We start from the raw sequence: 20,140 nt of genomic DNA on the forward strand, positions 1-20,140 counted from the left end.
AAAAAAAAAAAAAAAAAAAAGGAAAGGAAAAAATGAATAAAATAGATGGAATACTTTATACTCAGAATAAGGATTTTTTTAACTTTAAAAAATTAAACTTTTTATTTTTCCAATTTTTAGAGATGGGGTCTTGCTCTGTTACCCAGGTTGGAGTACAGTGTTGATTAAAGCTTACTGCAGCCTCCAGTTCCTTTAGCCAAGTAATCCTCTAGCCTCAGCCTCCTGAGTAGCTGGCACTGTACATATCACCATGCTCAGTTAACTTAAAAAAATGAAACTTTTCATTTTGAAATAATTATAGATTCACATTCAGTGAATCTTATAACCAAGTACAGTTGTAAGAAATAATAAAGAGAGATCCTATGTATTTTTTGCCCAGTTTCCTCCATCAGTAACATGATGCAAAATTATATTATCACAACTAGGATACTGATGTTTAAATCAATTTTATTTTTTACTTATTTTTCTTTCTTATTTTTTTTTTGTAGTGACAGGGTCTTGCCTTGTTGCCCACGCTGGTCTCGAACTACTGGGCTCAAGCAATCCTTCCACCTTGGCCTCCCAAAGTGCTGGGATTACAGGCATGAACCACCACGCCCAGCCCCAAAAGTTATTTAAAAAAAAAATTTTTTTAAGAGAATAATTTGAATGTTCCAGCATAAAGAGAAAATATTAAAGGAGATGGAATATCTCAATTACTCTCATTTTATTTTTATATGTTATATCAATGTATTGAAACATCACAAGTACCTTGAAAATATATACATCTATTATATACATACGAATATGAAACTTGAACATAAAAATCAGCCCTTCTTCCCTTTTACTCTCCTAAGAGAAAAGGGAATATTAGAACCTGTTAACAGTCATTTACACATCAGTGCAAATTGGACCACTTTTTTCTTCCTTTTCCTAGGGAAAGGCTCACCTAAGAGATGAAAGGAAGGGTATAGCTTATAAAAACAAAAAGGCACAGATTCAGCACACTGGGAGTTCAGAGGAGAATTGTTACTTACTTTGTAATTTGTGTATGGAGTAGACTGAAGCTAACAGCAGCATCTCATCAGAAGTGTGGAGTTGACTGTATCCCCAAGTATCCATAAGCAGTAACCCTCATGAACTCCCTAGGCCAGTGTCACTAGTTTCATGCAGCCATACGCATCCCCGTCCCCTCTCCCATGCTGTCGTCCCTCTACAGGGCAGCTTCATGCACCAGTGCTCTGTGGGGCTCATCGTGCACATAGCCAGGGTCCTGCATTCACGTCCCTCCTCGACATGCAGACAGGACCAAGTGTAATTGTCCAGATCCAACAGCATTTGCAAGTGTCAAGTTCACAAGAGACAGTCCTTGCCCAGCTAGCTGACAACAGAGGAGACGATGACATTAAGCATAACACACATCCACACACTCTGACTCCTCAGGAAGGATCATCCTCTCCATACCCGAGAACACAAAGGAGTGACAGAGAGATGAAGAAGGGAAGGAGACGGAAGGAAGAAAGAACTGGAAAGATGAGCAGAGGAGGCCTGGGTGGGTGAGGTCTCGCCTCTGAATCGGAGGTGGAGCACACCATGCGCCACCGTCTCCTGCATGCACACACATCTAGACCACATGCATGCAGACCGCTGCTTGGCCTGCCTGAGGGACAAACCCCACTCTAAAGTGACTGTAGCCAGTCACTGTCCTCCAATAGATCTCAGGGAGCCTCATGGGTCACTGTTCTTCCACTGCTTGGCCTCGGCGGGGGCCTCCATGTTGCCACTGCTCCTGTGTAACATGCACACGAGGTTGCTGTGGGTGAGTGTCACAGGGTCCCGGGATGCAGGGGACACCCACACCACCTCTTTCCAGCCCTCGGCCCTAGAAACATCATACTCCTTTGTTATTTCACAGGAACTCCTCCCTGATGTGATGGTTTTGGAAGCAGCTGAACTTAGGGATTCATCTTTGGAGCAGGATTGTGTCCAGAGGACAGGGGGTGCTTTCTAAGAACCTGGGAGAATCCCTGGAACCACACAAATGGAAGTCATTCAACATCTGTTAGTCTCAACAGCCCATTCTGAAGACAGCAAAAGAAAGGGCCGGGTCCTTGGATGTGAGGAGGCAGGAGCTGGGACTCATGGACCGGCTCATAGTTCTGGCTTCCGAGAGAGTTCCAAAGTGGTGGTCAAGGCTAAAAGGCTCTTTTGTTGGACAAATGTTTTCTTTCCACTTTTCCCCACCCTCTCACTTCACATTCTCCACCTGAGTCTCATGGGTGGCCTTGAAAAGGCCTCTACAGCTGCCTCTCTGTTGAGCAGGAAGGAGCTCTGTATTCTCGGGGCAATCAGGGTGATCCCATCCCACCTGCAGCTAGTTCCAGAACATTCATGGGAGGCCAGACCCAGAGGCCCCAGGCACAAGTCTTCTTCTTGGTCCCTTTCCAAATGGGGTTCCTTGCCAGCCAGCAGCAGCCTGTTTCCAGGCAAGTAGAAATGGGGGCTCTAGGATTGCAGCCAAGATACTGTCTTGCTGCCAACCATAGCCCCTGACTGGGGGCCGCATCAGGCAGGTTGGCGGCCTCCTCCATCTTCTGTGCCTTTTGAAATTAGACCACTACATGTGAAGCACCTAGGACCCATATACCACACACATCGTAGGTGACGACGTGAGCAGCACACACTCCTCAGCATCCACACTGACACACACACCCTCACATGAGCAATCACCCCTCTGCAAGCCCACCATCCAGATGCCCACATAGACCCCTGCTGACAGAGACAAGCCCACCATACACAAACAGAGCGAAGTGCACAGCAGAGCGGCCCTTGGCCGGGGAAGGGCCCAAGCAGCACTCACCGAGAGGAGGTGAAGAGAGACCCATTAACTCCTCCAAATGTGGACAGGGCAACAGAAATGGGCATGATCCAGGCCATGACTCCTAGAAGCTTCTCTCCAAAAGTCTGGGATAGAAAACCAGGAGATAAGCAAAGAAGGAGAAGTTACCACTCCCTGACCCCTTAGCTCCCACTTCATTCTGGGAAATCATTTTTTCCATCTCCACCCTTGCCAATTCTCTCTGGCCAACTTCCTTGAGTGCCCCCATCCTGTGACAGCTACACAGGAAGGGTTAATGCATGTTTTAGGCTAATTAACTGAAGGAGATAGTATACAGTCGTAATAATAATAATGAACTAACACTTACTATTCTTGTTTTATGGATGAGGAACTGAGTCACATAGGGATTAAGTAGCTTGCCTAAGATCACCCAGCAAGTGGAGGGCCAGCATTGGAAGCCAGGTGGTGTGATCCAGGCCTCACAAATATATTATTTGATTTCTCCAGCACAGGGAAGGGCACAGGGAAGGGTCAGGCAGATCCAGGCTCAAATCCTTGCCCTCCAGCTAGGAGTTGTGAGACCTTGAGCAAAGTCTATGATTTTCGAGCCTCCGTTTCCTAACTGCAAAATAGGGATTAATCTAGAATCACAGGGTGAGAATTTCTCGATTCATCAAAACAGATGAACTGGGCGTAAAACAATAAGAATGAGCCCCTCCTTAGTCTGAGAAAGAAAAGGCTGTGAAGCTATAGACAAATCTTCATGTATTCAAGGACTAGGCAGTGCAGGGGACCCGCCTTTTCTATATTCCCTGAGCCAGGTTTACAGCACATCACTGAAGAGGGATTGTTCAGAATAGAAGGCTGTTGGTCATAAGAACAGGCTGCCCCAGGAGATGGGAGAACGTCTTTCTTTATAGTCTTTTGAGATAAGGCCAGTGAAGAGACTGGCAGAGTGGGTGGTGGCCCAGCCTGATGCCCCGGGAGGGAGCAAGGTGCCTCCCAGGTCCTTCTCAGATGGCAAGGATCCCAACCCCTTGCACCAGCATGGTCTCCTTCCCCAAAGAGCACACCCGACTTCTGCTTCTGGAGATGAAGGCAGAAAGAAATGGCATGTCTTCTGCAAGATTATGTCTTTCGGAGGAGGGGCCTGTCTGCTTCATACCACCCTTACATTTAGAGCTTAAAGTGCTCTAGATTAGGAGCTGGGAAACTTTTTCTGTAAAGGGCCAGAAGATGTCTTAGCTTCTCACGCCATGTGGTCTCTGTGGCAATGACTTGGTTCCGCCACTGTAGCTGTTCTAGGTACAACCCAGCCACCAGTTTGCTCCTGGGCACTTAAAGATACCTAGTCAATGACATATGTGGTTTCTGCCTTGAGGACTTGGGGGTGATTTCCACTTTCACAGGGCCATGGATCAGGGACAAGTGAATGGGGCTGCAGTAGGCAAGTCTATGTCCACATTCCTGGTATGAGAGACTGAGACTTCCATTTCTTACCACAGCGACGGCGTTGGATGCCAGCAGCTCCTGGGGGGACATTGCAGTGACATAAGCGACATTGGCAAAGACATACACAAATGTGACCAGTGGGATGGAGATGAAGATGGCTCTGGGAAGGTTCCTGTAGAAGGAGAGGAGGTGAGGGGAAGGGCTGGCACCTGGGACGCCTGCCTTGCCATGGAGTCTGGGGAGTGTCTTCTTTCTCCATGTGCTTAGCCTTGCCGCCTTCTGTGAGGCTTCCTTTCCCGGGAGGTGGGTTTTGTCTCACTATGGGCAGGATAATTTAAAGGAAATGAGGCTGAGCATGGTGGTTCACACCTGTTATCTCAGCTCTTTGTGAGGCTGAAGAGGGAGGATCGTTTGAGCACAGGAGTTCAAGGCCAGGCCTGGCAACATAGTGAGACCAAATCTTTACAAATTAAAAAATTAAGTGGGCACAGTGGCCTGTCCCTGTAGTCCCAGCTATTCAGGAGGCTGAGGTGGGAGGATTGCTTGAGCCCAGGAGATTGAGGCTGCAGTGAGCTATGATTGCACCACTAGACTCCAGCCTGGGTGACAGAGTGAGACCCTGTCTCTAAAAACAAAACCAAAAAAGAAAAAATAAGTAAAAAAAAAATGAAGGCAATAAAACAACTCAGGCTGGAAATATGCTGCACACCTGTTGATTTTGACCTGAATCTCCACAATGCACCTCTCCCACCTGCCTCAAGACACCAAGACTAACCTGTCCTGAAACAAGCAAGATTCCCAGAAGCCTCTCAGGGCACAGTTCATTCTCTAAGGCAGTGGTGTTACTGCAGGACAGTTTTCAGCTTCTAATCTGCTCTGGGAAAGTCACTGGGTCCTTTTATCCTCCTGGTGGGGTGAACGGCAAATGGTTTGCGTTCCTGGGAAGTGAACTACGACTTCAGGATGGATCAGATCACAGGCGGAACTGGGGCTGAGGAAGGCGAGGTAGGTAGTGGGCACCTGCTCCCTCTTTCCAGCAGTAGGTGCTGTGGCCCTGCAAGGGAGAGGGAATAGCCAGCTCTTTCAACTCACTTGTAGGGATCAACAAGTTCCTCAGTCACATAATTCAAAAAGTTCCAGCCTCCGTAGGCAAAGGAGCCCTGAAGGAAAGCCAGTGCGATGAGGCCGATGTCGGGTTCCTGGAAATTCTCAAATGCATTCTTTGGCTCCAGCCAGAAGTATTCTCCTGTGGACACAAGCAGCAGGAAGCTGGTCAGCGAGACGAGCCGTGGGCCCAGCAGCCCCTGGCCTCCACTGGCCCATCTCTCACCCCTCCCTGTGGCAATGATACGAACTCTGTCTTGCCTCTAGTGAACCCAACATATTGGAGAAATGGGGATAAAGGGAGAAGGGAAATTCAGGTCCAGGACTTCTGAGACCCTGGACACTATGAGTCCAAATGAGGATTTAGGTTCAAAGCACAGTTCTCAATGCTCCTGTTGTAAAAGGCAAAGTTATTTAAAAGGAACAGTTAGGGTAAAATGGGCTTTGGAAATATGGGATTGGAGTCACTGATAATCTCCTGACCACTTTCTCTGATATCTAAGTTTCTACATTTTAATAAAGAAAGCATCCAGGGCTGGGCACAGTGGCTCAGGCCTAAAATCCAAATAATCTGGGAAGCCAAGGCAGAAGGAATACTTGAAGTCAGAAGTTCGATACCAGCCTGGGCAACATAGCAAGACCCCTATCTCCACCCAAAATTTAAAAAGTTAGCCACTCATGGTGGTACATGGCTGTAGTCTCACCTATTTGAGTGGGAGGATCACTTGAGCCCAGCAGTTTGAGGCTGCAGTGAGCTATGATTGTGCCACTGTGCTCCAGTGTGGATGACAGAGCAAGACCCTGTCTCCAAAAAAAAAAAAAAAAAAAAAAAAAAAAAAAAAAAAAAAAAAAAAAAAAAAAAAAGAAAACGAAAACAAAAAACAAGCAAGCATCCGGAACAAGAAACACTGAAATGTAAGTTTCCATAATGCTGTGTTAGTTCCAGCTTGTTTTGCTGCTTGCTTTGTTGATATTCTTCTATCTCTTTCTGAGGTATGTGTTTGTCCACTCTTTTCTTTTTTTGAGACAGAGGTTTGCTCTGTCACCCAGCCTGGAGTGTAGTGGCGCGATCTTGGCTCACTGCAACCTCCGTCTCCCAGGTTCAAGCCATTCTCCTGCTTCGGCCTCCAGAGTAGCTGGGATTGCAGGTATGCACCACCATGCCTCGCTAATTTTTTTTGTATTTTTAGTAGAGATGGGGTTTCACCATGTTGGCCAGGTTGGTCTCAAACTCCCAACCTCAAGTGATCCGCCTGCCTCAGCCTCCCAAAGTGCTAGGATGACAGGCGTGAGCCACCGCACCCAGCCATCTCTCTTTTCAAGATTCCCCAAGGATGGGAATTCTTTAGCAAAGAGCTGTTTAAACTTCCTTCCCAGCTCCCAGCACAGTGTGCTATAGACTGTGGGCCCTTGTAATCGTCTGCTGACTGGCTAAAGTTTCAATGAGATAGAGAGTAACTGATCATATGTTATTTATTCATCTGCAGTTTAGCACTGGGACAGGAAATAAAGTGATTAGGGTGACCAGGAAAAAGAATTGAGGCCATCTTAGGAGGGACTCACCATTTTTGACAAGATAGCACAGTGATTTCCTTAAGTCTAAATGCCTGAAAGTAATATATAACCCATTAAAGAACTTAATTTAACTGTTTAAAATAATCAGGCACATTATATAGCAGAAACTTAACTATGTTTCTCGGAATAGAAGTCTGGGCTGCTCACACTGCTTCAGGGCTTGTAGGAAGTTTCCCTGTTTGTCACCTGACTTTCTCCATGAGGCAGTGACACTGGGCAGAGCCCCATGGTGCTATGGGTCCCATGGCAACCAAATACAGCCTCGGTCTTGGGAAGAGCCAAATCCAGTGGGGAATGTTGGCAGGGGCACGAGGAATGCAGAACTCTCTCTCTCTCACAGAGATTATAAGTAATTTTGAAACATAAAATTACCTTCCTCTGTCCTCCACTTTAAGATATGAACAAGATTCAATAGAAGATGCAGGGAGCTTCTCTGGAGTTGAGGCAAAAAGGCAGTAGGAATATAGAAATCTGGGGTCTTTTTTTTGTTTTTGTTTTTGAGACAAGCTCTTGCTCAGTGGCCTAGGCTAGAGTGCAGTGGCACAATCATAGCTCACTACAGCCTCAAACTCCTTGGCTCAAGTGATGCTCCCACCTTAGCCTCCAGGGTAAGTGGGACAACAGGCATGCACCACTATGCCTGGCTAATTTTAAAAACTTTTTGTAGAGACAGGATCTCACTATGCTGCTTAAGATAGTCTTGAACTCTTTGGCTCAAGTGATTCTCTTGCCTCATACTTCCTAAGTGCTGGGATTACAGGCGGGATCCACCGCACTTGGCCGAGATGCGGGGTCTTTACCTAGCTGTGCTAGAGCCATGAGGTGAGCATGGGAGAGTTGACTTTTGCAATCTAGGGAGAACATTCCCTACTCCCAACCACCTTGAGGAAAATGATTTCTCCTTCCCTTTTGTCAAGCAAGGGAAGAAGAGAGGTCACTCAAGGCTGGAATTGGGGAAATCTCAGGGTATGCACACTTCTAAAGCTGGACTGCGAGGATGTGTACATGCAAGGGGAGGAAAGCTGGGCAGCACCTGTTGTTCCTGTGATACTCACCTTTGCATATCTGTACAATCCCCATGATGATTATCAGGGCCAAGGCCAGGAGCTTCCCAGCTGTGAAGACGTCTTGAACCCGGGTGGCCCACCGCACACTGGAACAGTTGACCCATGTGAGGAGCACTGAAATGAAAGATCCCCCCCAAACAGACCTTCAGGGGCCGTATCAGGCTACGTGATGTCCACTGCACACAAGCAGAAGTGCTTCCTTGTCCTGATGATAAGATTGTAGTAGGTGAGCCAGATATCCTGAAAGCTCAGCCCTAGGGACCAGAGCCTTTGGCAAAGTTAATGGGTTACAAATGGGGATTACGTGTCCCAATTAGAGCTTGGGCAGAGCCTGCCCTGCTGAGGGCTGGAAGCCAGAAGTAGGCATGGAAGTGTAGGCACTGGCTTTGTGGGGAAAATCACATCTGATCAGGGCACGAGTATGGGCTCTGTCTTCAAGTTATTACTTGCACAAGGGAGGCTGTGAACAGCTGGTGGGATTCAGGATGCACCTTCTTGAGTCTGATTTTGGGGTAATAGAGGCTTAGGGGAATCTTTTGTTACTTATGTTTATTAAGATATAATCTATATCTTGCTAAAACTCACCTTTTTAAGTGTACAGTTTGATGAGATTTGACAAATGCATTTAATGGCTTAATCACTACCACACTTAATATGTAGAACATTCCCAACACTCTGTAAAGTCTCCTTATGTATGCATCATTCTCCTTGGTAGTCAGTTAGCCAAATCTTCTCCAATCTCTACAACCATTACTTTGACTTCTGTTGTTATAGCTTTGCCTTTTTCAAAATGTCACATAAATGGAATCATATAGTACGTGGTCTTCTGTGGTTTGGCTTCTTTCACTTAACATAATGCTTTTGAAATCTATGCATGTTATTGCCTATATTACAATTTGTTCCTTTTTTATAGCCATAAAGCATTCTATGATATAAAAGCATCTGTTTGTTTTTCCATAGACATTTGGGTTGCTCACAGTATGGGACCATTATGAATAAAGCTGCAATAAATACTTGCGTAGAAGTCTTATTTTCTTTTTCTTTTTTTTTTCTTTGAGACGGAGTTTTGCTCTTGTTACCCAGACTGGAGTGCAATGGCGCGATCTCGGCTCACCGCAACCTCCGCCTCCTGGGTTCAGGCAATTCTCCTGCCTCAGCCTCCCCAGCAGCTGGGATTACAGGCACGCGCCACCATGCCCAGCTAATTTTTTGTATTTTTAGTAGAGACGGGGTTTCACCCTGTTGACCAGGATGGTCTCGATCTCTTGACCTCGTGATCCACCCGCCTCGGCCTCCCAAAGTGCTGGGATTACAGTCTTGAGCCACCGCACCCGGCCCAGAAGTCTTATTTTTTTTTTGTGGATTGTAGAGGTAGAGATCTTTGAGTGGCGCTTTCACTGGTCTTGAGTAAAACCCCAGGAATGAGATTGTGGGACATACAGTGAACATATTTAACTTTATAAGAGACTGCTGAACTTTCTTCCACAGTGGCTGTCTCATTTTGCACTCCCACTCTCGTGCCAGAGTTCCTGTTGCTCTGCATCTTTCCCAGAATTTGGTATTGTCAGGTTAAAAAAAAAACAATTTTTTTTTTTTTTTTTTTTTTTTGCTATTCTAATAGGCACGCAGTGTATTTCATTATGGTTTTGATTTGCATTTCCCTAATGGCTAATGATGTTGAGCAACTTTTCATGGCTTATTTACCATCCATTTACAAATCTTCTTTGGTGGCATAGGGAGCTGTAATTCTCTACAAAAAATTTTAAAAATTAGCTGGGTGTGGTGGCTCTGGCTTCACTTGAATGGCTGATCAAGATTTATCAATACCAGGCCAGGCGCGGTGGCTCACGCCTATAATCCCAGCACTTTGGGAGGCCGAGGCGGGTGGATCACGAGGTCAAGAGATTGAGAGATCGAGACCATCCTGGTCAACATGGTGAGACCCTGTCTCTACTAAAAATACAAAACATTAGCTGGGCATGGTGGCACATGCCTGTAATCCCAGCTACTCAGGAGGCTGAGGCAGGAGAATTGCCTGAACCCGGGAGGCAGAGGTTGCAGTGAGCCAAGATTGCGCCATTGCACTCTAGCCTGGGTAACAAGAGCAAAACTCCGTCTCAAAAAAAAAAAAAGATTTATCAATACCTTATTCTTTCTTTTTTTTTTTTGAGACTGAGTCTCACCCTGTCACCCAGGCTGGAGTGCAGTGGAGCGATCTTAGCTCATTGTAACCTCCACCTCCCCGGTTCAAGCGATTCTCCTGCCTCAGCCTCCCAAGTAGCTGGGACTACAGGCACACCCGGCTAGTTTTTTTTTCTTTTTTTGTATTTTAGTAGAGATGGAGTTTCATCGTGGTAGCCAGGATGGTCTCAATCTGCCTGTCTTTGCCTCCAAAAGTGCTGGTATTACAAGGCTTGAGCCACCACGCCCGGCCATCAATACCTTATTCTTAGATGGTGCTTCTACTTTGCAAGTATTTCCTAACCTTACTTGATGCTGAGAACATTTTGTTAGGGTAGGATGGTCCTGACATCACCCGTCTGTAACCTTCCTCTGTGCACCATCTCCACCTGGCAAACCCCTTCTCCTCTTTCAAGATCCAGCTCAAATGTCACCTGTTGTGAGTCTTCATAATTTAGCATGTTATTTATTCCAACAACAACATGCCTGCAATGGAAGATATATCAGCCGTGTTTTGTAGATGAGGAACAAAGTTTGTTCCTTCTCTGCAGAACAATCCAAGACCACTTTGTTTACATCTAATGTTGGCAAGTCCTTTTTTTTTTTTTTAAGATGGAGATTTGCTCTTGTCGCCCAAGCTGGAGTGCAGTAGTACGATCTCTGCTCACTGCAACCTCCCCCTCTGGGTTCAAGTGATTCTCTTGCCTCAACCTCCTCCTGAGTAGCTGGGATTACAGGTGCCCACTACCATGCCTGACTTTTTTTTGTATTTTTAGTAGAGACAGGGTTTTACCATGTTGGCCAGACTGGTTTTGAACTCCTGGCCTCAAGTGATCCACCTGCCTCGGCCTTCCAAAGTGCTGGGATTACAGGTGTGAGCCACTGTGCACCTGGCTGGCATGTATTTCTTTGTATTAAAATGATCTGCTTCTGGAAAGGCACAGTGACTCACGCTTGTAATCCCAGCACTTTGAGAGGCCGAGGCGGGTAGATCACTTGAGGCCAGGAGTTCAAAACCAGCCTGGTCAACACCATGAAGCCTCATCTCTACTAAAGACACAAAAATTAGCTGGGCATGGTAGCTAGCGCCTGTAATTCCAGCTACTTGGAAGGATGAGGCAGAAGAATCACTTGAACCCGGGAGGTGGAGGTTGCAGTGAGCCAAGAGTGGGCTGCTGCATTCCAGTCTGTGCAACAGAGCGAGACTCCATCTCAAAAAAAATCCAAAAAACCAAAAAAGCGATCTATGATCTGCTTCTTTTTTGTCCTCTCTTTTGGTAGACCAGTGGGGGAGGGACTGTGATTTTTTCATGTTGTTTTTTTTAAACACCGAGGGCAAGTAAATTTTTTCACGTTTTAAATCTCAGGACATATCACTGGTGCCTACAAATAGTAGGTGCTCAGCAATTATTTAATAAATGAATTTTAAAATACCACAATTTATTAGCCTTCCAATATCATCTCAGTCTACATATTCCACAATGCACACCAACCTCTCATACTCCCCAGAAACCTCAAAAAAAGGAGACACAATTCCTTGTTGGCTTCACATTGCCAAAGGGCAACAGGAAGCTTGATTTCAAGAGTAGAAGCTCCTGACTCCTCATGGAAGATCTGTTTTCCAAGATGGTGTCATATAAGGAGAAGCAAAACATGTTGTCAGGGGAAGGGTTTTAAGTGCCTGAGCAGGGAGAACACTTTGTAAATACTCGAATGTTCCAGATGGACTGATATCCTGATAAATACACATTTGGTTTGTCTTACTCAATACAATAAGGATTTCAGGATCATGTGCCTGGTGGCACTCCAACCTAAACCACTCTAAACAACCAGGTCTGTGATCTCAGCTTTTCCCCAGGGCCCTGAGGCATGCAGGGAACAAGGCTGGGCCCCTGCACCTAGGAATTCAGGCAGACACAGCAGTGATGACCAAAAGATAAAGGAGATTGATAAAAGGAAGGAAGCAAGATTAGGAAACAAAACCCATGAGCCTCAGGGATAGGTAAGGATTACACAACAAGGGACTGGATCTCGATCTCAGGGAAGAAATTCCTTCTCCAAGGGGAGAAGTCAGGGCTTGAGGAAAATAAGGGCAGAGCGGGGCAACTCAAAGAAATTCCTCCTCCTCCCTGTGTTCCGGGACAGAAAACATGAAATCATCTCTTTTCAAGATGGACCTTACTGAGTCAGGCAGAAAGCCACCTTCAAACTCTCAGCTCTGTGGTCTTCCTGGGGTGACAGAGAGAGGGATGCTTTGTCAAATAACCTATCTGTGGCTATCTTTGGTCTTGCCTAACCTTATGTCCACTACTTCCCAAGAACCCAGCCCTTGACTAATATTACCTTTCACCTTCACAGTAACAAAAACAAAACAAAAAGAAATTCTGAGAATGAGGTGGGGATAGGCAAGCTACTTATGACACCTAATCTCCTTGGAACAATGGCTGCAGGCCCCAGATTTGGCCCTTTACCCTGCAGTTGGGTGATCACACCATGTGACTGAGGGGAAAGAGGGTATCAGTCTCCTGGTACCACAAGACAGCTTCCTGCACAGCAGACTGAAACCTGAGCCTCCATCCAGAGAGGAAAGGTCAGTGGATGCTCGCCAAGCTCCTGCCCTGCTCAGAAGCCCTGCTGTTGGCTAGCTGCAGCCTGGCACCCCTCTGGTGCTGACAATGATATTCTCCCTCTCTTCTTGGCTAGACCCTGAATTATGTATGCCTGAGATACAGTGACCTCAGGGAAGCCACATGTAGATGAGGAGCATTGACCTCAGCAGCTTGAAATGTGAGGGGCTTTTCATCCATCTATCATCTATGCATCCATGCATCCATCCATCCATCCACCCATCCATGCATCCATCATAGATCCATCCACCCATTCATCCATCTAGTCATCCATCATCCATGCATCCATCTATTCATCCATCCAACCATCCATCCATCATGGATCCATCCACCTATCCACCCATGTAGCCATTCATCATCCACGCATCCATTCATCCACCATAGATCCATCCACCCATCTATCTATCCATCATCCATTCATCTACCTACCTACTCATCCATCCATCCATCCATTATCCATCCGTCCATCTATCATCCACCCATCCGTCATTCATGCAGGGCCTACATGTGCAAGCATTCTAGTTGGTGGGGAGGTTACTGATAAGACACAAGTCCCTGCCTTCAGGAAGTTGACAGTGTAACAGGGACTATGGGTGAACTAAGAGATGAGGTGGTGGCAAAGCTATTCACAGAAGCTAATGGGTATCTATGAGGAGCCTCTAACTCAGCCCAGGGGAATCAGAAATGCCTCCTGTAAGAGTAGGAGACCCTGGCAACATGGTCTGGTTTAGCTGGACAAATATAATCCTGGTCTAGCTGGACAAAATAAAAAGTCCTAAGACCCTGGTTCTTGTCCATTGTAACCTAGTTGTGGGAATGGTTGCTGCTTTTTTAGAGGCCCTCATGGAATTCCAGGTTTATATGTATTTTTTGAGCATTTCCTTCCCTCTTTCTTTCTTGCTTCCTGGGTTAAAAAAATAAGATGAAAGACTATTAAGAAGACAAGAGTTCAAGAAGATGCTGAAGTCAGGAGCTTGTTACTTAATCCACCCAGTTTGAAGAACTCAACATCAAGGTGACAGAAGAGATACAAAGAATGAGTCAGGCAGGAGGAGAAAAACTCAGATTCCAGCAATCTGGAGCCCTCCCCAGGGTCCAGGGCCTCCCCGCTGCCAAGCAGGAGAGATGGGGCTCAATGCTTTCTGCAGGACTGGCAGAGGGACTCAGAGTCCTTGCTGCAGACCTGGAAATGGCTTGCTTACTGTGGAGGGCCGGGCTCCCTGGAGAGAAGGTGCTCTGGGCCCCATCCCAGCCCTGACCTCTGACTTTGATCTCCAAGAATTACAGAAGTCTCTCTTTTACTTCCTCCCCTTGCCAATGACAGCAGATCTCTTTAGGAAGTGGGCAGTCAAAGGCAGAATAATGGTCATCCAAGGTATCAACATTCTAATCCCTGAGATTTGTGACTATGTTATTTATTTATTTATTTATTTATTTTGAGACGGAGTTTCACTCATGTTACCCAGGCTGGAGTGCAATGGCGCGATCTCGGCTCACCGCAACCTCCGCCTCCTGGGTTCAGGCAATTCTCCTGCCTCAGCCTCCTGAGTAGCTGGGATTACAGGCACGCATCACCATGCCCAGCTAATTTTTTGTATTTTTAGTAGAGACGGGGTTTCACCATGTTGACCAGGATGGTCTCGATCTCTTGACCTCGTGATCCACCCGCCTCGGCCTCCCAAAGTGCTGGGATTACAGGCTTGAGCCACCGCGCCCGGCCGACTATGTTATTTTAAATGACAAGGAACTTAGCAAATATGACTAAGTTAAGGATTTCTTTTTTTTTGGAGAAGGAGTTTTGCTTTCGTTGCCCAGGCTGGAGTGCAATGGCACGGTCTCAGCTCACTGCAACCTTTGTCTCCTGTGTTCAAAGGATTCTCCTGCCTCAGCTTACTAAGTAGCTGGGATTACAGGTGCCCACCACCATGCCCGGCTAATTTTTGTATTTTTAGTAGAAATGGGTTTTCACCATGTTGGACAGCCTGGTCTTGAACTCCTGACCTGAGGTAATCCACCTGCCTCGGCCTCCCAAAGGGCTGAGATTACAGGCCTGAGCCACCATACCTGGCCAAGTTAAGGATCTTGAGATGGGGAGATTATCCTGAATTATCCAGAAGGCCCAATGTTGTCACAGGAGTCCTTAGAAGAGGAAGGCAAGAGGGTCAGTGTTACAACAGGACACGTGATCATGGAAACATCAGACAGAGAGAAAGAGAGGCTTGAAGATGCTATGCTGCTGGCTTTGAAGATGAAAGATGGTGTCATGAGCCAAAGAATGCAGGAGGTCCCTAGAAGCTAGACAAGGCAAGGAATTCTCCCCAGAGCCTCCAGAAGAAATTCGGGTTTGCCAACACCAAAGGTTAGGACTTCTGACTTCCAGGACTATTTTTTAAACCACTAAGTTTGCAGTTATTTATAACAGCAGCAATAGAAAATGGATACCAGACAGACATTATGCAAAAAGACCAGACAGCAGGGACATACCCTTAAAGAGAAAAGCTTTTAAACAGCAACCAGGCAACACATACCAGGAGCCAAGAGGAGTGTCTGTCCACAGGTCTTGCGGGACACCAGATACTGCAAGGAGGGAAGTGGTGGCGTTCCCTAGAAGTGGGCAGGGAAGCTGAGCTCACCAATGTGCTCACCTGGTTGGCAAAGTTCCACACCACATAGCAGCTTCCCACATCTTCCAGCTTCCCAACTGTAGCTGGGATGTCACAGCTAGAGTGTTCCTATTTCCTCTTCCTCCATTTGGTAATTCAATACAGTAGCAAACAGCCTTGCCCTGTAACTCTAGCAATGTTTTCCCTCTTTCCTTTTAAAGAAATCCAGGGCAAATGATACAATATCCCTCCTTCATCTAATCCAGGTTCTCCTCCAGTCTCCTCTATATTCCTCACAACTTCAGGCCCACATACACAATCCAGATACACACACAAACACCAGCCCAAGAATCACAAACTTCTTGCAAGGCGAGTTGAGGGCCAGGATGTTCACAGACATGAATCCTTTGCTTTCTGTCCCCACCATTTTGTTGGTCTCCTTATTTTACTGACCAGAAGCCATAATCAAAGGCCATACAAGAAGTCGAGATAGAAAGCCCAGAGATTATTATCCCAAGAGTCCCAAGTCTGAGTACACTCTTCACGTCAGAGGGCACAGGGTGTCCACACTGTGTACTGCCCAGGGGTAGAAAACGTCAAAGCACACCTTGGCAGAGCACGCTCTGCACCCTTCCAGGCTGAGTCAACCCAGCCTGACTCAGTAGATGGTGAGGCACCTGTGGCTAATGGATTATACATTTCAGAAGGGATCAACAGGAGCAACATTTTTGGGGAATTTTTAGCCCTAAATCAATATACTACATATCAACATACTCATGTGCTACATAATGACATTTTGGGCAACAACAGATTACTTATATCTTGGTGATCCCATAAGATTATAAGACCATATTTTTATGTATCTTTTCCCTGTTTTTATTTTTTTTTTTTTTTTTTTTTTTTTTTTTTTTTTTTTTTTTTTTTTTTTAAGACAGTCTTGCTCTGTGACCCAGGCTCGAGTACAGTGGCATGATCTTGGTTCACTGCAACCTCTGCCTCCCCGGTTCAAGTAATTCTGCCTCAGACTCCCAAGTAGCTGGGATTACAGGTGTGCACCACCATGCCCGGCTGATTTTTGTATTTTTTTAAGTAGAGGTGGGGTTTCACCATGTTGGCCAGACTGGTCTCAAACTCCTGACCTCAAGTGATCCACCCACCTAGTTTCCCAAAGTGCTGGGATTACAGGCGTGAGCCACTGCACCTGGCCTACATATGTTTAATGCACAAATACAACTGCCTACAGTGCTCAGTACAGTAACATGTTGCACAGGTTTGTAGACTAGGAGCAACAGGCTACACCATGTAGCCTAGGTGTGTAGTAGGTGATGCCATCTAGTTTCGTGTCAGTACACTCTATGATGTTTGCATAATGACATCTAAGGATACATTTCTCAGAATGTATCCCCATCAATAGGCAATGCATGACAGTATTCTAGACTATAGGTAAAAGAAACAATTTAATTTCTTTAGTGCATTATGAAATAGAACACCAATGAATCATTAGCATAAACAAATACATCTTCATTTAGAGTTTTAAGGAAGGACTGGGGAGATGTGGAGCTGGTTTTAAGTCCCTGCGATTGGCCCAGAGCTGAGGCTGTGACCTTATCACTCTTCCCCTCAGCTCTACCTAGTAGCACCCGGTAAGTGAAAGATGATGTGGGTTTCTGGCATCTTTTTGGGTGTGGAACAAGTAAGCAGAGCTCAGAGGAGCTTGTGTAAGGTGTCAAGAGGTAAGAATGGGGAGGAGGATCACCAGCAGCAAGAAGGGAAGGAGCCAGGGATGACTCTCTCAGAGGGACCTGGCAGGTCTGAATCCAAGAATCACAGAACTTTCGAACTTGAAGAACTCAGTGGCCATGATCCCCTTCCCAGCTTAGTCATGTAATCTCAGTTAACTTCTTTGAGCCTCCCTTTTCTCTGTGTAAAACCTACAGTCCACAGGCCGGGCACGGTGGCTCATGCCTGTAATCCCAGCGCTTTGGGAGGCCGAGGTGGGTGGATCACCTGAGGTCAGGAGTTTGAGGCCAGCCTGACCAACATGGAGAAATCCCATCTCTACTAAAAATACAAAATTAGCCGGGCATGGTGGTACATGATTGCAATCCCAGCTACTCGGGAGGCTGAGGCAGAAGAATAGCTTGCACCCAGAAGGTGGAGGTTGTGGTGAGCCGAGATCGCGCCATTGTACTCCAGACTGGGTAACAAGAGCGAAATGCCATCTCAAAAAAAAAAAAGACAAAAACTAAAAAACCATGGATACTGTCAGACTGTCCGCAGCCAGCTCAAGCAATCCTTCCACCTCAGCCTCCTGAGTAGCTGGGACTACAAGGGTGTGCCACCAGGCCCAGCTAATTTTTGTGCTTTTTGTAGAGACAGGGTTTTGCCATGTTGCCCAGGCTAGTCTGGAACTATTGGGCTCAAGTGAGTCACCTGCCTTGGCCTCCCAAAGTGCTGGGATTACAGGCGTGCACCACCATGCCTGGCAGTGACTTTCAAGTGCTCCCTTGCTTTGGATATAGGACTCTGGCTTCTCACCAAGCTGGGCCATTGTGCCTTCCCCAGGGAGCCAATGAATACTCTCACATGGATCCCTGGACCAATGTCATTTCTTCTAAGCCAGCTGCCACTTGATGAAGCACACTATTCTGGTTTGACAGGGATAAGGCCATCTGGATATGGGGCTGGATTGGTTATTATAAGGACAGTGCTAAGAAGAATGAACCAGTTGGGACCTTCCTTGTAGCCAACTCAAATATTTACCTTAGAGGTAAATATTTGAAGTCTGCGCCCTACCACCCAAAGCTTATTTCCAGCCTCACAGGTGATCAGAGACAGGAACAAACTTAGAGACTCAGAATCTTATTTTATTTTTCTTTTAGAGATGGGATCTCATTCTGTCACCCAGGCTGAAGTGCAGTGGCGTGATCATAGCTTACTGCAGCTTCCAAGTCCTGGGTTCAAGTGATCTGCTGGCCTTGGTTTCCCAAAGTGCTGGGATTGTAGGTGTGAGCCAACGTGCCTGGCCCAGAACCTCATTTTATATGTGAGTGAATTTAGACCTTAGCTAATTTGCAGCAAAGACCAGACTGGGACAGCCCAATTCCCAGTTGCTTGTTCTGCCTCTGCCCTGCCTTCCTTCATGGTACACACGTCACTCTGCTTTCCCTTGGCCACTCCCACATTGTCTCTCCTCTGCTTGGGTCAGTGGTACCCATGGTCACTACTCCCAGTGCCACTTGGGACTCTGAGTGTGTCACCAAGACACTGGTTAGCCCCAGCTTGGACTGCTTTCTGGGCAGCAGGAGGGAAGATGCCAATATGGCAAAAGGGAAGACTTAGACAGTCATGCCTCAGAAATGAAGAAAATGGCATCCATCGCTCCCAGGGCTTTAGAAAGTCATTTCCCACAGGGATCTCCGCCTTGGGTCCTCTCCCACCAGCCCCCTTATCAATGTTACCGTCATAACATGTTCCCTCCAAACTCTTGGAACTCCATTTGGATTTCTCGGTCTCGCTGGCTTGCACCTTTCTCAGGAGTGGGCTGGATTGGCTTGGAAAGGCTTGTTTTCCTTTAACATTTCCAGAACCAGGCCTCTCTTCCTTGTCTGTTCAGATAAGTGAAAACACGCAGCAGAAAAGGGGAAAAATGCCTAGACTTGCCAACATCCATAAAGACAGATGGTGAAGAAGAGAAGGAAAGAGCACAAGAAACCACAGGGCGGGAGGGTGCAAGGGGAGGACAATGCAGATGAGTGGGAGAGAAAAAGGGCCTGAGAGAAGCAGAACAGAGAGAGGCCAGGCCTGAAAAAAGCAAGATGGAATGTACTAAGCAGACTGCTGCTGAAAAAGGAAGCAGTGACGCCACTTTGTAGATGTCAGAACGCCCTGTTCCTCTCTAGATCTGCAAAACAGGCACCTTTCTGGACGGAGCTTCCCAGTCCTCTGAAACACCCATAAATTTCACCTGGGTCATGGCCTGCCAGGAGGGTTGGCGTCTCAGCCTCACCTTTTGCTGGGGCGTGTGCTTCTCTGCCTTCTGCCACGCTCTGGCCAGCTCCCACAGAATCCCTGCAATCAAGCTGGAGCAAAAGGGGTGAGGCATGTCCCTCCCCGCAGCCCTCAGGGTCTGGGTGCCGGGGCTGGAGGCTGGAGCCGCAGGGGGGCCGGGCCTGCGGGGGCGGGGGTGTGGCTACGCTCGGCTCTGTGATTGGCTGCACTGGGCTCCTTGGCCGCCTCCCCCGCTCTTGGAAGGAACTGGGCACGTGTTTCTAATTGTGGAAAGCAGCTTCGGCTTGGCCTGTCCAACCTCAGGCGTTTCCAAATCTAGGAGGTAAGCAGTGCCGGCTGCCAAAAGGCACAGATAGTCAAAGAAAACACGGAGGCCTGTTTGAGCTTTAACGCACACAACCCAAGGCTCTGATAAGGTTCCATTTCTAACCACTCAGGCCACACGGAACAGCCTTTCCTAGTTAAACACCCATAGAGGCCTGGAGGTTGTGGGGGAGTGGGGAGACACGGAGTCAGTTTCACAGAACCCTCGTAGAATTCTTCTCTACTCCCCGCTAGCCCCCACCTCAGGGCCAAGACATTTTTCATAGCGGGTGAGGAGCCACATTATAAAGTCTTTGGCACCTTTATTATTGTATATGTAATATAACTTGTCTGGTGAACTTACACAGATAACTTGACTGGTGAAAGACAAAAACCTAA

General features: G+C 46.8%; 1 protein-coding gene across 2 annotated transcripts in view; it reads right to left on the reverse strand.

The window, feature by feature from the left end:
* The window catches only part of SLC7A8 (solute carrier family 7 member 8), a 60,445-nt gene that overhangs the window by 9,014 nt on the left and 31,291 nt on the right, over positions 1-20,140 (reverse strand). Inside the window, exons 1-5 of one of the 2 annotated variants that reach the window (XM_017544534.2) lie at positions 19,437-19,604; positions 8,005-8,130; positions 5,363-5,516; positions 4,319-4,442; positions 2,840-2,943 (exon numbers count right to left, since the gene is read on the reverse strand). In XM_017544534.2, the coding sequence (XP_017400023.1) occupies positions 2,840-2,943; positions 4,319-4,442; positions 5,363-5,516; positions 8,005-8,029 (407 nt within the window). In that variant the 5' untranslated portion in view covers positions 8,030-8,130; positions 19,437-19,604. Of the gene's footprint in view, positions 1-2,839; positions 2,944-4,318; positions 4,443-5,362; positions 5,517-8,004; positions 8,131-19,436; positions 19,605-20,140 lie in introns of those variants that run through there. The other variant, XM_017544533.1, reaches the window with a different exon arrangement.

The sequence above is a fragment of the Cebus imitator genome, unplaced genomic scaffold (assembly GCF_001604975.1).
Source record: "Cebus imitator isolate Cc_AM_T3 unplaced genomic scaffold, Cebus_imitator-1.0 Scaffold170, whole genome shotgun sequence".
NCBI classification, from domain to species: domain Eukaryota; kingdom Metazoa; phylum Chordata; class Mammalia; order Primates; family Cebidae; genus Cebus; species Cebus imitator.